The 20,268-nt window shown below is 36.1% G+C and overlaps 2 protein-coding genes and 1 pseudogene across 2 annotated transcripts in view; all 3 read right to left on the reverse strand.

Moving 5' to 3' along the window:
- LOC137168337 (uncharacterized) overlaps positions 1 to 20,268 on the reverse strand; it is an 85,189-nt gene that overhangs the window by 5,613 nt on the left and 59,308 nt on the right. The window lies entirely within an intron of this gene.
- On the reverse strand, positions 2,307 to 9,154 carry LOC137168227 (uncharacterized). Its single transcript, XM_067570754.1, has 6 exons — positions 9,142 to 9,154; positions 7,211 to 7,326; positions 5,331 to 5,644; positions 4,140 to 4,216; positions 2,710 to 2,775; positions 2,307 to 2,623 (listed from the first exon to the last, which is right to left on the reverse strand). The coding sequence occupies exons 1-6, from the start codon at positions 9,152 to 9,154 to the stop codon at positions 2,307 to 2,309; spliced, it is 903 nt and encodes a 300-aa protein (XP_067426855.1).
- Positions 13,757 to 18,740, reverse strand: LOC137168229 (uncharacterized; annotated as a pseudogene).

A 20,268-nucleotide genomic window follows, 5' to 3' on the forward strand; every position in this document is an offset into this window, starting at 1 on the left:
TTATGAGTCAGAGAAATAAGAGACTATTTGGGAAAAGCATCAACTTGTGAAATTGTAGCTCACACCAGTCTCTTTGAATACATGATGGTTTAAAGTTTAATAATGTCTATTATTGTAATCCATTTGTCCAATCATATCATATATCAGTTATTATAATGTTCTAGTATCTATATTATTGCATTATGCAATCAAATGTTTTTATTATACTTTTTTTGACATTTTCAGTACTAATGTACAGTAAACAGTATCCATAGACTGTTTGACTTAGACTTGAACTCATTAGTGGTCTGAGGGCTCCTCCTCTGGTGGCTTCATGTTACAAGTGTTCAGGCACTGAGGGGTTTTTGTTCAGGTCTGCTGATGGTTTGTGTTATTGTGGGTCTCTGGCACAGTAATACACAGCAGTGTCTTCAGGCTGCACATTCTGTCCGTTTAGAGTCACTGTGTTGCTGGAAAAGTCTAAGTCGATACTGAACTTGTTCTTTAGTGAATCTTTGTAGAATGTGGTGTATCCAACACGTGCACTTCCAACCCACTCCAGTTCTTTCCCTGCAGGCTGTCTGATCCAAGCTGTGTAATAGTCGCTAACAGAATAAGAGACCTGACAGGTGATGGTCAGATGTTGACCTGGTTGCACAGTCACTGAGGCTGGCTGTGTCAACTGTTGACACTTCACACCTGTGGAGGAAAACATGTTGAGTGTTGAATCAGTGTAACAACAGTGAACAGTCAGTGTGCTGTGATCATACTGTCAGTGTCTCTGCCTCAGTGAGACTCACAGGATCCAGCAGCAGCAGCAGCAGCAGAGCTACAGAGAACATGGTTGGTATTGAAGGTGATCTGATGGGAGCTTCTCTTCTTCTGCTGCAACTGACAGCATGATATCAAGTGTTTATAGCAGACTGTGAGGATGTTCACTTTGCATAAAGAAGGACACTGACAGGCTACAAAAGAGGGATGGACTGTTGTGTCACACATAGTCAACTTGGAATTAGGATTAGCATTTATTTTGACACATACAAATGTATTATTTAAAACAGTAACTTAAAGTTAATGTTCTTTCATTCTTCACAAAACTTCTAACACAAGTCTGACAAATGCATTTGAAGTCAAATAGACAATTTAATTTTTCCATTCTGCCTCAGCTATAGAGAACATCAGAGATACACAAGAACATGTCTGAGATAATGAAGATGTTTTATCAGATTGTTTAACCATCATTTCTGAAATAATATCATATAATTTCTTCAAACCTTCTCCTGTCTGTAACCAGGATCTTATCTCCTCCAAGTGGTCGAGTAATGTACACTGGATTGTCCAAATCTGTAACCAATTTTACAGTTATTATCTGACTTTCAGGGGAAAAAATCATAATTTTCTGGCTACATATTAAACAATATAAAAGTGTATGCACCCTTTCTCTGCTGAAAGAGTTTAAAAGAACACTAGTTAGTCCTTGGCTCTAGTAATGCTATGGTTTCAATATAGATAAATAAGTATAGTTCTGCATTAGTGTTATATTTAGTAGTATAAAGTGTGGTTACACAGAAGAGAGAAATAGATGCTTTAACTTCCCTCCCAGTAATAAGCAGAGACGGTGGAAGCTTTATTTAAATTTCTACTTTGGGTTATTTATTCATTTTATTTAGATAATGTGTCCATTAATTTGATTTGATTCTTTCCCCTGATTTTTTTTTCTCTCTGGGGGAAAGTGTACAATCAATACTTAAAGCAGCTATTATTGACTCCACTTATAGAGACTTATCAGTGACTCTGCAACAGCCCATAGACTTTATTCATATGTTGAGTTTCAGCTCATTGTTTATCTGTCGCAACTTTACTGTTTTGGTTCACTCTCACCATTCTCATAGCGTCAATTTCATCCAAAGCAGGCATCTGTTTTCAGCTTTAGCGACTAGCTGCTGAACATACTCAAGTATTTAGTAGGTAAAAAGCCACACACAACTCCAAATGAATGATAATGTTGCTCCATAACTGCTGGATGTGTAAATAATCAACTGTAATTTCAACATATAAAAATAAGAGGTGATGATATGTCGGTGGTGTGTTTAGATATTGCAGCTTTAAGAGCCACAGAAACAATAAACTAATACTTCTATTTGGTTTTCACTGTGTGTGCATGTGTGTGTATGGCCCAGTATTTATTCTTTACATACTGTATTGTATTACCATACTTGATTATTTCCATACAGCTGAATACACAAAACAAGTGAGATAGTTGTGGTCTATCAGCCCAGTAAGGATGAGTACTGTAGGATTTTGTACAGCTGCTCAACCAACTCCAGTCACTGTGTGTCTCGAGCACAATAATAAACAGCAGAATCTTCAGTCTTCAGACTGTTCATCTGCAGATACAGCTGCTCTCTGCTGTCGTCTCTGGAGATGGTGAATCGGCCTTGAACTGACTGAGAGTAGTATTTGCTACTACCACCACCACTACTGATAGCTGCAATCCACTCCAGTCCTTTTCCAGGAGCCTGTCTGATCCAGTACATGTAGTAGCTGCTGAATGTGAATCCAGATGTTGTACAGGTCAGTTTGTGGGATTCTCCAGGCTTTTTAACTGCTGGTTCAGATTCTGTCAAAGTCTGACCATCAACACCTGTCAAGACAAAAAAGAGTCACCTGCTTCATATGTTTGCAATAATTTGAGGACAGATTCAATTCAAGATCTGTGAATATTTTCACCTGCCCAGCAGATAGTTAAAAGCAGCAGTCCTGTTCTATAGTCCATCATGTTAAACTGTGTGTCCACTGTTCTCTGTCATCCTCTCTGCAGTCAGATAAGTAGAGGAGGAAGACATCAAAGTTTTGCATTGACTCCTCCTCACAGGGAGGAAACAACTGGGTTGGATTTGTTCATCATTTAGACCTGTTGTTCATTGAATATAAGAATATTACAATGTATAGTCAGAGTTGTGACTTTTACCAAAAGGAAATAGATTTTTGTTATAAGATTTCAATTAGTAATAACATTTATAAGGATTAATCAAAAGAAAATCCCAAAACACTGCACACAACTGGAAAGTTAACACATAAAAAATGTTTTGTAGCCAACTCTGAATTTCTGGATGCCAGAATCTCCTCAGAACAAATATATAAATAATTTATCATGACACAAAATCTTAGTTTTGACAAAAAAATACATAATAGGATTTATGATATGCTGCTTTCCTATCTCAAAAAAGGTTTTCATACTGTACATTAACTTAAACCAATGATTGATTGAACATCTAAACATTGATGAATGTATTGAAGATGAAGAATGAAGACGACGGGCTCAAGAGTGTTTTTTCTCTTGCTCACAAAAAGAGAAAGTGGAAGTTGGTTGATCATTAAAAAACATAATTTTCAAGAGTTTTAACACTAACACTATAGTTATTTAGATTATAATATATTGTTTCCCTTTTTAAATGATGAAATTATGGAAAAGACATGACTTTTTGGGGTTTCATTGCTTCTTTTTAAAAACAAGGTGCATGTTGAAATGTTGCTGTTATTCATTCCTCAATATTCTACATATAGACATTATGAGTCAGAGAAGTAAGACACTATGTAGGAAATGCATCAACTTGTCTTGTTTGTTTGGACTCATTTGTCCCATCATGCCATATATCAGTGATTATAATGTTCTAGTATCTATATTATTGCACCATGCAATGAATTGATTTTATAATAATAATAATAATAATATAATTATAATATTAATATATCATATATTATTATTTTTCCACATTTTCAATACTACTGCACAGTAAACAGTATTCATAAACTGCTTAACTTGGACTTGAACTCATTAGTGGTCTGAGGGCTCCTCCTCTGGTGGCTTCATGTTACAAGTGTTTAGGCACTGAGGGGTTTTTGTTCAGGTCTGCTGATGGTTTGTGTTATTGTGGGTCTCTGGCACAGTAATACACAGCAGTGTCTTCAGGCTGCACATTCTGTCCATTTAGAGTCACTGTTTTGCTGGAAGAGTCTAAGTCCATACTGAACTTGTTCTTTAGTGAATCTTTGTAGGCTGTGGTGTATCCAACACGTGCAACTCCAATCCACTCCAGTCCTTTCCCTGCAGGCTGTCTGATCCAATGTGTCCAATAGCTGCTAACAGAATAAGAGACCTGACAGGTGATGGTCAGACGTTGACCTGGCTGCACAGTCACTGAGGCTGGCTGTGTCAACTGTTGACACTTCACACCTGTGAAAAGAAGAAAATATTGTGTGACAAATTATTAAAACAAAAGAAGAACCGCTGACTATGACAAATCCAGAGAGACTCACAGGATCCAGCTGCCAACAGCAGCAGCAGAGCTACAGAGAACATGGTTTATGGTGAAACTGATGTGCTGTGATCTCCACTGACAGTCTGATATGAAGTTTTTATATCTGAGAAACAAGGAGGATCACTGAGTTTGCATAGAATCAAACACATGAAGCATTAATGTTGCTCTAACTGGAGACTAATAGAAGAGTCTGATGAGCCTTGATGAAACATTTTAAACTGCAAGTTTTTTTCACTGTAATCTATAATGAGTCCTTTTCAGTGTTATTTGATGTTACACATGTGCTTGTTAACACAAATATTCATTTCAAACACAACAACATACTTGACATTTATTGTTCAATGGTTCATTATGTTGGGACGGGCAGTAGTGCGTTTGGTTATTAACAATAATTCACAATTATCATAGATAACTATGAATTATGAAATTCTTGAGGTGTGAAAATCACAAAGCATCCTTGGAAATGGAGTTTGCAATGGACTCCCATTGTCTGTAAGCAGCATTTTGGCGCTATTCCTTTGTCTCGGGGGAAACAAAGGAAAAAGCACCTCGTGCTCAGGCCTCACAGGTTACATGTAGGCCTTCTCTGTGTGACCTCGTGGTCTGAGGCCCAACAATTATTAATGGTTATTTAATGACACACTCATTCTTGACACAATATCCTTGCATTTAATGAAACAACTGTTCACTTTATCAAATAATATTTTTTCTGCTTTTATTGTAAACTATTTATACCCAAATACATTGTTATGACACCAAATTGTGCAAACTGTGCAAAACGACATGTTGGTGATGGATTAGGATTGTTGATACTAAATTAATAGTAACTTAAACATTAAAAGAAATAAAATAAAGAAAGACAGAAAGTTTATGTGGATCTGATCCTGCCTGTAGAGGGATGTAGCTACATTTTCTTTCATATTCTGATTTAGAAAACTTCATTGCATCAATCAGTCAATATTTGTTGAATTGAAGTTTACTATGTGAATGTTGTGAGTTTTTGTACAGCGTTGCTTCCTCCTGTGTTACTGTGAGTGTCGTGCACAATAATAAACAGCAGAATCTTCAGTCTTCAGACTGTTCATCTGCAGATACACCTGCTGTCTGCTGTCGTCTCTGGAGATGATGAACCGGCCTTGAACTGACTGGGAGTAGTAACTGCTACCACCATCATTTCTGACAGTGGAAATCCACTCCAGTCCTTTTCCAGGAGCCTGTCTGATCCAGGCCATCCAGTAGCTGCTGAATGTGAATCCGGAGGTTGTACAGGTCAGTTGATGGGATTCTCCAGGCTTTTTAACTGCTGGTTCAGATTCTGTCAGAGTCTGACCATCAACACCTGTCAAGACAAAAAAGAAGAGTCACCTGCTTCATATGTTTGCAATAATTTGAGGACAGATTCAACTCAAGATCTGTGAAGATCTTCACCTGCCCAGCAGATAGTTAAAAGCAGCAGTCCTGTCCTATAGTCCATCATGTTAAACTGTGTGTCCACTGTTCTCTGTCATCCTCTCTGCAGTCAGATAAGTAGAGGTGGAAGACATCAAGGTTTTGCATTGACTCCTCCTCACAGGGAGAAGTAAACTGCACTGGATTTGTCTCTCAGTTATTTTTTGGTGAAATTAGAGAATGGATGCTCACTGAAGAGTAGTCACTCCTCAACAGAGCTCTTTGCTATTTGTTTTTGACTCTCTGTGTTGTTGTATTTGTAAAAAGATTGCTACAGGAACACAATTATTTTCCAAAGTGACAATAATTTTAATTCTAATAAACTAATTAACCGTATTTGTAATAAAAATGCTGGAAACGTTCATCTTTTTTCAGCTGGACAACTAACAAACTCACTGTACTGAAAATAATAAAGCAGCAAAAGATTATGAACAGATATATATATATATATATATATATATATATATATATATATATATAATGTATTCTATTGATCTGTCACAATATTTGTGATCATGTTGACTGTTAATCACAGGTTAGATAAGTAGATACTTCAATTGTAAAAAAAAAAGACAAAAAGGTTTTGATTTGTCAAATATCTTAACACAACACAGATTTTTTTAACTGTAAAATGTCCCAATTTTAGGATTGTTTGTAAATGTAATTATGTATAGCAAATATTCTTTTTGTCGGCTCATTGTTCTACAATCTCAAAATTGTGTGAAATTGTACAAATGACTTAATTACACATTTTTGTATCACACGCATGATCTTTATGCATGTATTTATTAAAACATACAATTACAGTTTCACTATGAACAAAACATTTAACTATCATCATCGTCAACTATCAACAGTCTTTTTACATCTCCTCTAAACATTGCTTCCAAGAAACAAAATATAAAACATCTTTTTCCTATGAAGAAAGAAATATGTCTCTACTTTAATTTTTTATATTCATGTAAGTTTCTACTGAATTTAAAGAGCAACTTGTAGGTTGAATCACTGGATTTACAGTTTATGTATCACGAAAATTATCCTGTAAAATGTTAATGTATGATTTCATTAGTTCAATAAAACACAAATTAGACAATATAACTCCTAAATATTCAGATAATAACAACAGAATTTCTGTGTCTGACAATAAAACAAATGTTCATCACAGTCAGTTTTATAAGAAAGATGATACTGAAGGAATGAATATTATCAGTGGTGGTAAATAGAGGAAGTAGTTTTTGTATGACTGTCTTATTACTGTCTCTCACTGTGTGTCTTCGGGCACAATAATACACTGCTGTGTCCTCAGTCTTCAGACTGTTCATCTGTAGATAGAGTTTACTGCTGGAGTCATCTCTGGAGATGGTAAATCTACTCTGGACTGACTGGGAGTAATAGATAGGAGAACTGCTTGTGCCTATATAAGCAATCCACTCCAGTGCTTTTCCAGGAGTCTGTCTGACCCAGGCCATGTAGTAGTCACTGAATGTGAATCCAGAGGTTGTACAGGTCAATCTGTGGGATTCTCCAGGCTTTTTAACTGCTGGTTCAGATTCTGTCAGAGTCTGACCATCAACTCCTGTCAAGACAAAAAAAAGTAAACAGTCACTTTCTACATATGTTGGCAACAATTTGAAGACAGATTCAACCCAAGATCTGTAAATATTTTCACCTGTCCAGAAGACAGTTAGAAGCAGCAGTCCTGTCCTAAAGTCCATCATGTTAAACTGTGTGTCCACTGTTCTCTGTCATCCTACCATCCATCTGCAGTCACATAAATAGAGGGAGATATTTTGCATTGACTCCTCCTCAAATGGAGGAACTGGATTGGACTCGGACCTCAGTTCATGTTTGGTAGAGAATGTATGTTCACTGTGCAGGAATGAATCCTCCAAACTCTTATATTTCTAATCCCCTCAGTTAATTTTGAACACTGCAGTACTGTAAATGCTTGTCAACTGACTCATAAGGATTGTGATTCAATTTTCTTTAAAAAAAAAAGAAAAATGATTCAAAGTTTTCAGTGCCTCTAAGGTATGTGATTGTTTAATTATACTGGAACAGAATAAAAGTTAAAAAATAAACACTTTACCCTTTGATAAACATATTTCTCTGTGTCATCTTTGTAAAAGACACCACATCAGGTAACAAAAACACCATAATGAAGAAAATGTGAATGAGTATAGAGGAACATGTAATATATGCAGATCAATTTTTACATGAATCAATGTGAAAATAGTCTGATGTCAGATAAAAACCAATCCAATCACTTGTGGTCTTTCTTGATGTTACTTCTAATGCACATGATTTATCATGATCAGTATGAGGATCAAACCCAGTCAGTTCTAGACCGCCCTCTAGAGGTTTGAAAGAAGTCAATGTGACCTGTGACACCTCATTTTCTACATGCGTGTTATCAAAAATCTTTTTTTTATTGGTTAATTATTCTGCTCATTTTGTGTACTTCTTGTTGTCATTTATTTTTTGTTGTATGTTCCTAAATTATGTTTGCTCGGTTTTTTTTTTCTTCCTTTTTTTATTGTTTGTTTTTCTCAAGTTGAGGGGAGGTCAGTTGTATAAGCTTGTTGCTTCTTGACCTCTCATGACACATCTCTTAACTTTCATTATCTGGATTTTATGCAGTATGTTTGTGCAAAAAAAAAAGAAACAGAGACATGTCTCAGCATGCAAGAAGACATGAATTTGCATGACCTTTGAATTATAAGGTTCCACTTGACATTTTTGGCAAAACTGAATTATACACATGAAACTACTCTCACATTATTGACCCTAAAATTTGAGAAAAGAGGAGGTTCTATCTCAGAAATCAATCTTAAACTTGGTGCCAAGAGGTTTGATCTGCAAAGCGCCAATCAGCGCTTGTAATGTATGGGAATATATGGGAATGAGGTGGCTGTGGCTCAGGAGGATGAGCATGTCATCCATCAATCAGAAGGTCGGTGGTTCCTTGACTCTTGTCTGCATTTCGAAGTGTCCTTGTGCAAGATACTGAACCCCAAATTGCTCCCGATGGTTGCACCAGCATCCTGCCTGGTAGCTTGTCACCATCAGTGTGTGAGTGTGTGTGAAAGGGTGAGTGAGCAGCAGAATATATAGAGCTTTGGTTAAAAGCGTTATATAAACAGCCATTTACCATTTACCATGTAGACAGGAGGACCAATCAGGTTCTGTCTCTTTGCCATGTGACCTCACTGCTCTATGACTGTGGTTAAAGGAGCTGAAAATATTATGAATTGTTGCTAAATCTTAAGTTTTGAGACCTGCAAACTGATTCTTTTATCAGAATAATTATGTATGACACTGATACAAACACCAACTGAGTTGAAAGTCAGTTTTTTATCTTGTTTTAACTCAGTAAGAAGCAGATATTTACCTTCATCTACCATGCTAGTCAGCAAGCTTTCTAAGTATAATTACTTTATTATCATGTTATTATTAGTGACTTAAGTTGCTATGACTACTTCAAAAATGACAGCATTGAAAGCCAAAATGTTAATATGTAAGAATATGAGATACATTCAGGCTGCTACAGTAGCTGTTGATGCTAATGCTATCTGCATGCTGCTAACTGGGTTTGTGTCTGTTTAATGTTATTACTTGAGTCCTGCAGCAGACACAGTGATGACAGTGATTACATTCACATTTCAGACACCGACAGAGACCCCAGTTTGTCAAAAAAGAAGTAACAAACAAAAAAGTAAATTTGGAAGCCGAAAAAGACAGGAAATGCTCTGAAAAGAAGAGAAACAGACAGACAGCAGCAAAAGACCAACAACAAAACAAACCAAATAAATGGATGGCCATAACATTAACCTATCATACTGTCAAGTTATCAAGGACAGTGAGGAAAATGAGCAAATCCTATGGTCTGCCCACCAGACTGATGCGGTCTGTCTGATACCCAACGATTTGCACTGTGGACCAACATACCTATTATACATTTTGATGTGAGACTGGGTTGCCTCATGCCTAAACCTAAGCAACCTAACCAACAAACGAAACAAGTCCTAGCCAATCAGAGGCAGAGTAGGGCGAGTAAGTCTGTCGCCATCCAGAGGAAAAAAATTTTGCCTCCAGCATGAGAAAGTTCTATCTGCAGTCTTGCACTAACGTTAGCTTGTAACACTTCCGTCTCCTTGTGGACTTGTGTCTCTCATTGGCTATTGTGGTCCTGCTTGAAAAGTAGTGACGTAATCATCCAGATTTTAACTCCTAAATATCAAACATGTTTGAAATTATCGGGGCAGCCCTGATGAGTCTGCAAGCAGTTCTGGAGGTTTAAGATTGGATCTGTAAACTCCTCACATTAGCAGATAATCTGGGCAGAACATGAGTACTGACCGAGGTCCCAGACCAGATTTTTCCTCTGATTGTCTGGAGGGGTGAATCGGGGATAAATCAGCCCAGAACTCCTGTAGTCTGAGCCTGCAATAAGACATCTGCATCTACATGACTAGAAAGACAAGCTGAGTAGATTTTGAAAAGTTATTATTAGATATGTTTTAAAATGAGGACTGGTGTTTCTAAAATTGAACAGCTTCAGTTATACTGTAGTCTTCACATTATAATAAATACATTGGGGGTCAAAGACACTCTTCAATAACAGAAAATATATGTACAAATATTTTTTCTTACTCACTGTAAGTATGTATGTATTGTATTTGCTGCAAAAAGAAATACAGTGACAGCAGTCAGGATCATGTAAATAGTGTGAAAACCTAATCTTGCATAAAAGATTTAATGGTTTCAGTGTTTGCAGGTGTTTGAAGCCACAGACATGGAGCCTCGAGATAAGCAGCTGCTCAGGAACTGAAACCTGTGTGACGATATGCAAAAAACTAAATCGTGTAACTTAGAAGAAAACTATTTTAGTTCATGCATTGATGAAATACTTTCTGTAGCAATAATCATCACATTTTGCCTTTATCTGTGGTGGTTACACATGTGTTATGAATAAAAAACTAAATCAACTATAAAGCAGGTGGTTGACAAGGTAAACACTGTAAAAAATAAACAAAACAAACAAATAAATAAATAAAGACACAATTTATGTGAACCTGATCCTTCCTGTAGATGGATGTAGCTTCCTTTTCTTCATATTCTGATTTAGAAAACTTTATTGCCTGTTTTATTCTGTGAATGTGGAGATAAGTCAGACAGAATAAGTAGAGGTGGAAGATGTATAAATGTTTGCATTAACTCCTCTTCACAGGAAGGAGAGAATCAGACTATTACAATGTATAGTCAGAGTCGTGACTCTTACCAAATTAATTAATTGGTCTAATTTTTGATTTGTTGTCGGGAAATAGATTTTTATTGTAAGTTTTTTTTTTTTTTTTTTTTTTTAAAGTAATAACATTTCAAAAGAAAAATCCCAAAACAGTGCACACTACAAGCAAAAACTGTACTGGAAACAACTACTGGAAAGTTAACCATATACAAAAAAAGGTTTCAGCCAACTCTGTATTGCTGGATGCCAGAGTCTTCCCAGAACAAATGAGCAAAATAATTTCTGTTCTTATCATGACACAAAATCTTAGCTTTGACAAAAAAAAAATACTTAATAGGATATATGATATGCTGCTTTCCTATCTTAAACAAGGTCTACAAGGGGATTTTCATACTGAACATGAACTGAAACCAATGGTTGATTGAACATCTAAACATTGACGGATGTATTGAAGATGAAGTATGAAGACGACGGGTTCTAGTGTGTTTTTTTCTCCAGCTCACAAAAACAGTAAGTTGGAAGTTGGTTGATCATTAAAACGTAATTTTCTGTAGTTTTACATAGACGTGATACATGATACATGTCACGGGGAAGCCACACACACACACACACACATGGATCAGCAGCCCTCTCCTCTCAATCTTATTGTTGGTCAGAGATTTTTATCCCAAAGTTTGTTTACTTAGTGTGTAGGTGTTTGCTAACATTGACTTGCATTGACAATGCACACATTTAAAATGTTGTGGTAAAAAAGAAGACACATTGTAGTTGTGTTACAAGTACTCAGTTTATTGAGTTTAAATTGTGCTTCACCTGTTTGCTCTGTTGTGCTTTCTCTTCCTCTGTCAGACCAGGAACTGGCAAACTGAAGCCAGTGCAGTTCATCTGATTAAGTAGAGGGGTTCTCAGGGGAAGAGACTAAGTGTGGTAGAGTGGGAGGGGTGTTTTGCCTCTTTTGGGGTATTTGACTGTTAAAGTACTCTTTTTAAGGAAAAACACATTTTAGACTAAACTTCAATGAATTTCTATTTGACAGTATATTGTTATTTAACACTGCTGTCCTCGTTAGTGTTTTGTAAGAGATAATTGATATTGTTCTCTTGAGTAGGTGGAGTCCACCTGTATAAGAGGGAGAAGTCTGGGGTGACTCGAGGCTTTTCTGGTCATACAGAGACAGACACAGCTTCAGTCTGCAGCTCCTGCCTTGGGCCTAATCTCAGGGGGTATAATCAAAGTGCAGTTTAGAGTTGATTTCTTTATTTGTGTGTGTGTATTCTCCTATTTTTGAGAAAAGGGTTATTTTTTTTACTTTTGGTTAATCAGTTTTTGTTTTTTTTCCCATTTTGGCCAGATATTCATGTCCACTGTAAATATCTGCACAGGACTCCACTGATGGCAAATAAAATTCACTTGGACTGCTGAACACGGCCTGTACCTCCTCATTTTTTGTGCCTGGCTGCTCGGCCAACCCTCACAATACATGACACCATGAAGGCTGAAGAGAAGTGATTCAGTGAACTTACTAACACTGTAGTTATTCAGATTATAATATATTGTTAATCTTTTTAAATGATGAAGTTATGGAAAAGACATGACTTTTGGGGGTTTCACTGCTTCCTTTTAAAAGCAAGGTGCATGTTGAAATGTTGCTGTTATTCATTCCTCAATATTCTACATATAGACATTATGAGTCAGAGAAGTAAGAGACTATTTAGCAAAAGCATTGACTTGTGCATTTTTAGCTGACACCAATCTCTAGTAGTGTAATCCATTTGTTCCATAATGTCATATATCAGTGATTATAATGTTCTAGTATCTATATTATTGCATCATGCAATCAGTGTTTTTTATTACTCTTTTTTTCCACATTCACTCAGTCTATGAGATTCTCCAGGCCTTTTAACCACTGATTCAGACTCAGTCAGTGTTTGACCCTCAGCACCTACAGAAAGTTAATCTGCTCATTAGCTACTGTCATGCAGCCATAATTTCTTTATACCACATTTGTCAGAAAAACAACGGTTATCCAGACTGCACAACCATTGACTCTGGCTGGATGAGATCAATACTGTACACACCTGTGGAAAGAGAAGTCAACATTATCTCCATCATTCATCTGACTATTCAGTGTTTCTAATGTGTTTATTAGTGTGAATCCACTGGATCCAGCTGCCAGCAGCAGCATCAGAGCTGCAGAGAACATGGTTGATGTTGAAGCTGAACTGATGTGAGCTCTTCTGTCCTCTCGCTGACACACACACACACACACACTTCACTTCCTTATGAGTCACATTTATTTGCATATCATTGAATAAATAATTATCTATTTCTTGTTACTTCTATTTTTCACTTTGAGGTGAAGAGTTCAGTCTTTCTTGTCAAGTTTCCAGACTGAATATATAGTGTGTACTATGATATATTGTTAATTTAGAGAACTTAAAATGGTGCTATGATTTTATTTAAAATGAATTACCATTTATTCATGTATTATTGTAGATAAACTGATTTTAGTCTAATACTGAGTGTTGCATGTATTTTACAATAGTTGAATTTGTGTAATAATGGATAAAAACACATTATCATCCACAAAAAACATTAATAAATAGTTATCAAAATCTGTCTTTGGTGAGTCTACTGTGAATAAATTGAAAGTTATAAATAGTCTCACATGGAAAAGGATATGTATCTGTAATTTTAATTAAACACTTATTACTGTATATGTAAATTCATCATTTGCCAAGTATTCAGGAGCTGTGTGGAGGTTTGGAGTTTTACATAAAATACTTTTTTGTTGTATCAGTGTTGCAAATGTTTGAAGCCACAGACATTCAGAGCCTCTAGAGAGCTGCTCAGATACTGAAATTCATGTAAAAAAATGTTGCTTTAGGTAAGAAGAGAATTAAAATCTTTCTGAAGAACTGTCGTTAGGATTCTTTCTTTAAAAACCCAATAGGTAATGAGTGATTAACCATATGAGATAGTTGGAGTTTTTCAGCTCAATGTTGATGAGTATTGTAGGATTTTGTACAGCTGCTCAACCAACTCAGTCACTGTGAGTGTCGAGCACAATAATAAACAGCAGAATCTTCAGTCTTCAGACTGTTCATCTGCAGATACAGCTGCTCTCTGCTGTTGTCTCTGGAGATGGTGAACCGGCCTTGAACTGACTGAGAGTAGTAGATGTAGCTACTACCATCATAACTGATAGTTGCAATCCACTCCAGTCCTTTTCCAGGAGCCTGTCTGATCCAGGCCATCCAGTAGCTACTGAATGACAATCCAGATGTTGTACAGGTCAGTTTGTGGGATTCTCCAGGCTTTTTAACTGCTGGTTCAGATTCTGTGAGAGTCTGACCATCAACACCTGTCAAGACAGAAAAAAGAAAATAATCAGTTTCTTTAACTTTTTAACAACAACTTCAACTCAAGATATGTGAAGATCTTCACCTGCCCAGCAGATAGTTAAAAGCAGCAATCCTGTCCTATAGTCCATCATGTTAAACCGTGTGTCCACTGTTCTCTGTCATCCTCTCTGCAGTCAGATAAGTAGAGGTGGAAGACATCCAAGCTTTGCATTAACTCCTCCTCACAGCAAGCAGAGAATTGCATTGAAGTTTTTTAAATATGCAATACTCTTACGTTGCATAAAACAAAAGTCGCAGTAGAAACTAAACAATTGGAAGTCAACCAAGTTTTGAATTGACTCGTCCTCACAGGGAGGATAGAATTGGACCTTTTGTTTGTTGTGTAAAACAATAATGTAATAATTTCAACACAAGCTAAAATAATTTTGAATTAGGCAATCTACATTTGAAACTTCTACTTAATGAGAATTGTCTTCAAAACTTGAATTTTGTGTTTGAAGTTTGAGTTGCAACCATCTCATGTTGTTGGATATCAGAGTATCACTCAACAAATACATATTTTAAACACACTCACAACTGAATTATCATGACACAAAATCTTAACTTTGCTAAAACATGAGATGAATCTCACCTCAGAAAATTAAAATGATTTTCATACACATGAACAAAAAACAATGGCTGCCTACGAGAAAGGGCATCAAAAATCTGATGAACCATTTTTAAAAATGGTGAACATTAATCTACAATATGCAGAGGACTAAGACATCAAACAACCTGTTTAATTTATAATCATTAATAATAGTGCAGAGGAGCAAGAAAGAAGTAACACTGTTGTTAGTTGTTTATAACTTTATTTTATTTTAATACCACAGCCTATTTAACTTACTTACAGTTTGCTAATATTTTGATCTACTGAGGTCACCTGTAATGTTTGCATCTATACTGGAGACAGATCGTACCAAAGACTGTGAAAGTGTTCTGTAAAGCTCTTGTATTCTCACGAGTAAAAGGAGAAAATGTTACATTTCTTGTCCTGTTCAGTCCTTCCTCTCATTGTTAGTCCAGACTGACAAAAGTAATTTATGTGGAGCCACAAACTAAAACTAAAAGTGACATAAAGAAACTTTTATGTTTCGTTTCTTGTTAAATGAAGAGCTTTTAAAGTGTAGTTGTCAGCTGAAATAATGCTGCAACAAATTCACCACTTGAAATATAAATACTGCAAGTCAAGAAGAGAGAACACTTTTTGGTAAATGCCTCCACTGAATTATTTTATATTATTATAATTATATATTATAATAACTCATGTTATATTTTTTTTACTTTTTATGGTTAAATATGATCAAATACTGTTTCCTGTTATTGTAACAGTGAACTGGTGTTGAAATCATTAGTGGTCTGAGGGCTCCTCCTCTGGTGGCTTCATGTTACAAGTGTTCAGGCACTGAGGGGTTTTTGTTCAGGTCTGCTGATGGTTTGTGTTATTGTGGGTCTCTGGCACAGTAATACACAGCAGTGTCTTCAGGCTGCACATTCTGTCCGTTTAGAGTCACTGTGTTGCTGGAAGAGTCTAAGTAGAGGTTGAAGACATTAATGTTTTGCATTGACTCCTCCTCACAGGGAGGATAGAACTAGATTAGATTTGGCTCTCATTTTGACCTACTGTGTGTTGAAACCATAACAAATAATTTAGATGTGATTGTAGTCAAATGCATTTAATTCTTGCAATATTAATTAGGTTTTTGTTCTGAATCTGAATTGTCTCTTCAGATGTTGAATATTATACAGTCTTTTCTTCTATTCTAAAAATAATAACAGCAACATTCTGCTTATTTGATATTATGTAACTCTGAACCGATGGATGTCAGAGAAATTTTCCAAAAGAAACTAGAAATTGTTTCTGCTCACAACTCCATTATCAAAACAAATAAAAACATAATTGACATTCTGATAAATACTGCATTCCTGATTGAAATCTACAAGTAAAGAATGTGTAAGTGTTACCTGTACTTGTGGAAAGAGAATCAACATTATCTCCATCATTCATCTGACTATTCAGTGTTTCTAATGTGTTTATTAGTGAGAATCCACTGAAAGCTCCTCATTAATTATATTGTATTAAAAATAAGATCCACAGAGGAGGAAAAGACCAGCCTTTCTTCTCAAATCCTGACTGAAGTAGAAAGAAATGATTGAATGAAATAACTTTATATTTGAATTGCACTGTTACAAAGAACATTTATAAGGTCTTCAATCTAACCATTCATGATTTAATTTTAAAAAATCACCCAAAGCTTATGAAGATACTTCAGGTAATGTAGTGCATCTTTTCTCTGATAGAGTTTTTGAAAGCCAAAGTTTTACTGTTGTTGAATTTATGTTGTGATTTATTTCATATTTTTCACTGTGAGAAAGGAATGTAAAAACAAGAAAGAGAAATAAAGAGACAAAGAGACACAACAAAATATCACTGAAGTTTGTAGGAATGATATAATATTTTTGTACTACTTGAACTGAAGACATTAATTATATGAGATAGTTGTGGTCTATCAGCCCAGTAATGATAACTATTGTAGGATTTTGTACAGCTGCTCAACCAACTCCAGTCACTGTGGCTCTCGAGCACAATAATAAACAGCAGAATCTTCAGTCTTCAGACTATTCATCTGCAGATACAGCTGCTTTCTGTTATTGTCTCTGGAGATGGTGAACCGGCCTTGAACTGACTGAGAGTAGTATTTGCTACTACCACCACCATGACTGATAGTTGCAATCCACTCCAGTCCTTTCCCAGGAGCCTGTCTGATCCAGGCCATCCAGTAGTTATCAAAGTGAAGCTCAGAGGCTGTACAGGTCAGTTTGTGGGATTCTCCAGGCTTTTTAACTGCTGGTTCAGATTGTATCAGACTCTGACCATCAACACCTGTCAAGACAGAAAAGAAAAGAATCAATTACTTTAAGCTTTTCAGGACAACTTCAACTGAAAATATGTGAAAGTCTTCACCTGCCCAGCAGATAGTTAAAAGCAGCAGTCCTGTCCTATAGTCCATCATGTTAAACTGTGTGTCCACTGTTCTCTGTCATCCTCTCTGCAGTCAGATAAGTAGAGGTGGAAGACATCAAGGTTTTGCATTGACTCCTCCTCACAGGGAAGAGAGAACTGGTTTGGATTTGGCTCTCATTGTAATTTCAACACACAGAAAGCCATGCTGTGTGTTGAAACTACAATATATATTGTAGATTTAAAATATGAAATTTGTGATTCTAGCCTAGTTAATTAGATTCGTGCAATATTATTAATTATGTTTTGTTTTTCGGTCTCTTTGGAAGTTGAGTTTTGTGTAGAATGTGGCCTTCTGTTTTGTTGTAAAAAATGATAACAACAACACTGTGCGTAAGAAAAGATCCCAATAATATACACTGCAAAAACACAGCACACAACAGAAAAAATAACCAGGCACACTGCAGTAAAATATTTGCAGCCTTTTGCAGCGAGCTCTGAATTAATGGATGTCAGATTTTTTTTTATGTTTATTTATCATTATTCCACAGCATCTTGTCAAGGCCTTGATTCCAGATTAAATATCTAAATACTCTTCACCAATCACAATAGTTTTTTTAATGATAGCAACTCATTCAATCAATTCCAGTCTCTGTATTTAATGAAACATGTCAAGTGTTTCAAATAATGCATTTCTCTTTTGGCATTTAATTGTTTTATTTGTACCCAAATGTATTTTTTAAATTAACTTTTTTTTTTTTTTTTTTTTTTTTTAACTGCTGGAATTTATGCATATAAAAATGTATATATATATGTATATTTATTACATTAGAGGGGATTCTTGCTCTGGGGGGAAAAAAACAAAGCAAAAAAAAAAACAAACAAAACTAAAAAAAAACTAATTCAAACAAATTCATTAAAATCACTGTTTTAATAAAAGTGATACAGACAAACATTGTCTGTATTAATGGCGGTAAATAGGGGAAGTCGTTTTTGTATGACTCTCCTATTACTGCCTGACACTGTGTCTCTGGCACAGTAATACATTCTGTATCTTCAGTCTTCAGACTGTTCATCTGTAGATAGACCTTACTGCTGGAGTCATCTCTGGAGATGGTGAATCTACCCTGGACTGACTGGGAGTAAAGGATAGGAGTACTAGATGTGTGTACCAAAGTGATCCTCTCCAGTCCTTTTCCAAGAGTCTGTCTGATCCACACTGAGCTTCCAAAGTCGAACCCAGATGTTGTGCAGGTGAGTCTGTGGGATTCTTCAGGTTTTTTAACTGCTGGTTCAGACGCTGTTATGATCTGACCTTCAACAGCAGTTGAAACAAACAGAGCAAATACCAAGAGGGTCAGCTTTCTATAAGCCATGTTAACAGTGTGTTTAGTATGTTTTCAAATCCATGAAATCTCTTTAAATATAATGTGAACTTGACCCCAGTGAGAATTTGTTTATAGTTACTCCTCCTACATCACTGCAGCACCGTTAACCCAGATATCAAAATTGCTGTGGCCTAGATCCAGCCCACATACCGCATGGAATGATGGCACTTGAGCTCCTGTTTCCCTGGGCCACAAGCAAGCCGTATGTCTAATCATGTTAGATAATTAGAAAACCCATTTAACCACAAAAATGTTGTTTGCTGTTTAGAAACTGTCTTCTCTGAGAAATGGTTTCAATGAAGATCTGTTATGTGTAACGAAGCAGAAGTTTAATGTTTTGAAATAAGATTTTATCAGCTGATAACTGCAGGAACAGACAGCTGGAGAGTTAAAGAGCCACAGGACAAAATGTGAAGAGGATTTCTGTTGTTTTTGTGACTGCCAGCAGCTCTTCCTCCCTCACGCAGAAACAGAGACATTTCCTCCAGCAGGTCAGTGCTGCTGTTAGCAGCTGTTAGCACTTAAAGCTAAAACTGTCTTCATTAAAATTTAAAAATGACTTCTGGTTCATTTAAATAGTGTTGCACTGTTTGTCTTCCTTTTATCATTATTATTGTTATTATTGTTATTATTATTATTATTTTTCTCCGGCCAGCGGCCCGTTTTAGTGAAAACTCTGAGTTCGTTCACCCTGAGATGAGGGAAACTCTGGGTTTTCAGTTCCAGAAATAGAGCTAACTTAAACTTAGGGTCAGTTGCCATGGCAACTGACTCTGTCAAGCTAACCAGCACACTGGCAGGTTTTCTTCAACAAACTCTGAGTTTCTCTCTGTCTCCTCCCTCTTCCAGAGTCAGACACGCTGTTCCATTTCCTCGTTCATTCGGTCTGTATCAAAGCACATTCATTAGCGATGTTTTACTGTGTGTCAGAATCAAAATCCTTGTTGGTTGTTGGTTACTCAGAACTTTCTAAAGTTATCGCTTTAATGCGCATCAGTCATTTCTGGAGCAGCTCCTGCACTGAAATATTTATTGCGCATAATGTGTGATCTCAGTTTAAATTTAAACAATCAGTATGAAGCTTTAGACACGTAGGATCAATGAATAATTATCTCTATTACTCATGATCTGATTGGTCACACTGATGGAACATAATTCCTATAATATTGTAGATTATATGTTAATATGCTGAGTGAGCAGGACTGTGGTGCAGCTGCAGAATGTAGTTTGAAAGTGAGATTTTTAAACAGGGAGCATAATCTTAACATGTTTTAACAGAATTTATGTGACAATGTTTAAATTTACTACATTTGTTGAAGTAGCTGAAATAAAGTCACTGAATGCTGTTGAGCTGAGATACAAATAGATGTTCAAAAAATTAAAAATGTTTTTTTATTTTAACCTCAACGCCTTTTCAACTGCAAATCACCAAACACATTATTACTGGATCAGACTGTGAGTTACAGTCGTGTCTTTGATCTACATATGTTTTAAATCTTGAACTATATTTTTCATC

Source organism: Thunnus thynnus, chromosome 17, assembly GCF_963924715.1.
Source record: "Thunnus thynnus chromosome 17, fThuThy2.1, whole genome shotgun sequence".
NCBI lineage: Eukaryota > Metazoa > Chordata > Actinopteri > Scombriformes > Scombridae > Thunnus > Thunnus thynnus.

Coding starts and splice junctions, on each gene's coding strand:
- LOC137168227 (XM_067570754.1), bottom strand. Junction 5,645..7,210: donor GTGACTACTACATGGCCTGG/GTCAGACAGACT, acceptor TTTTTTGTCTTG/ACAGGTGTTGATGGTCAGAC. Junction 2,624..2,709: donor TTTAACTATCTGCTGGGCAG/GTGAAAATATTC, acceptor TTGTCTTGACAG/GTGTTGATGGTCAGACTTTG.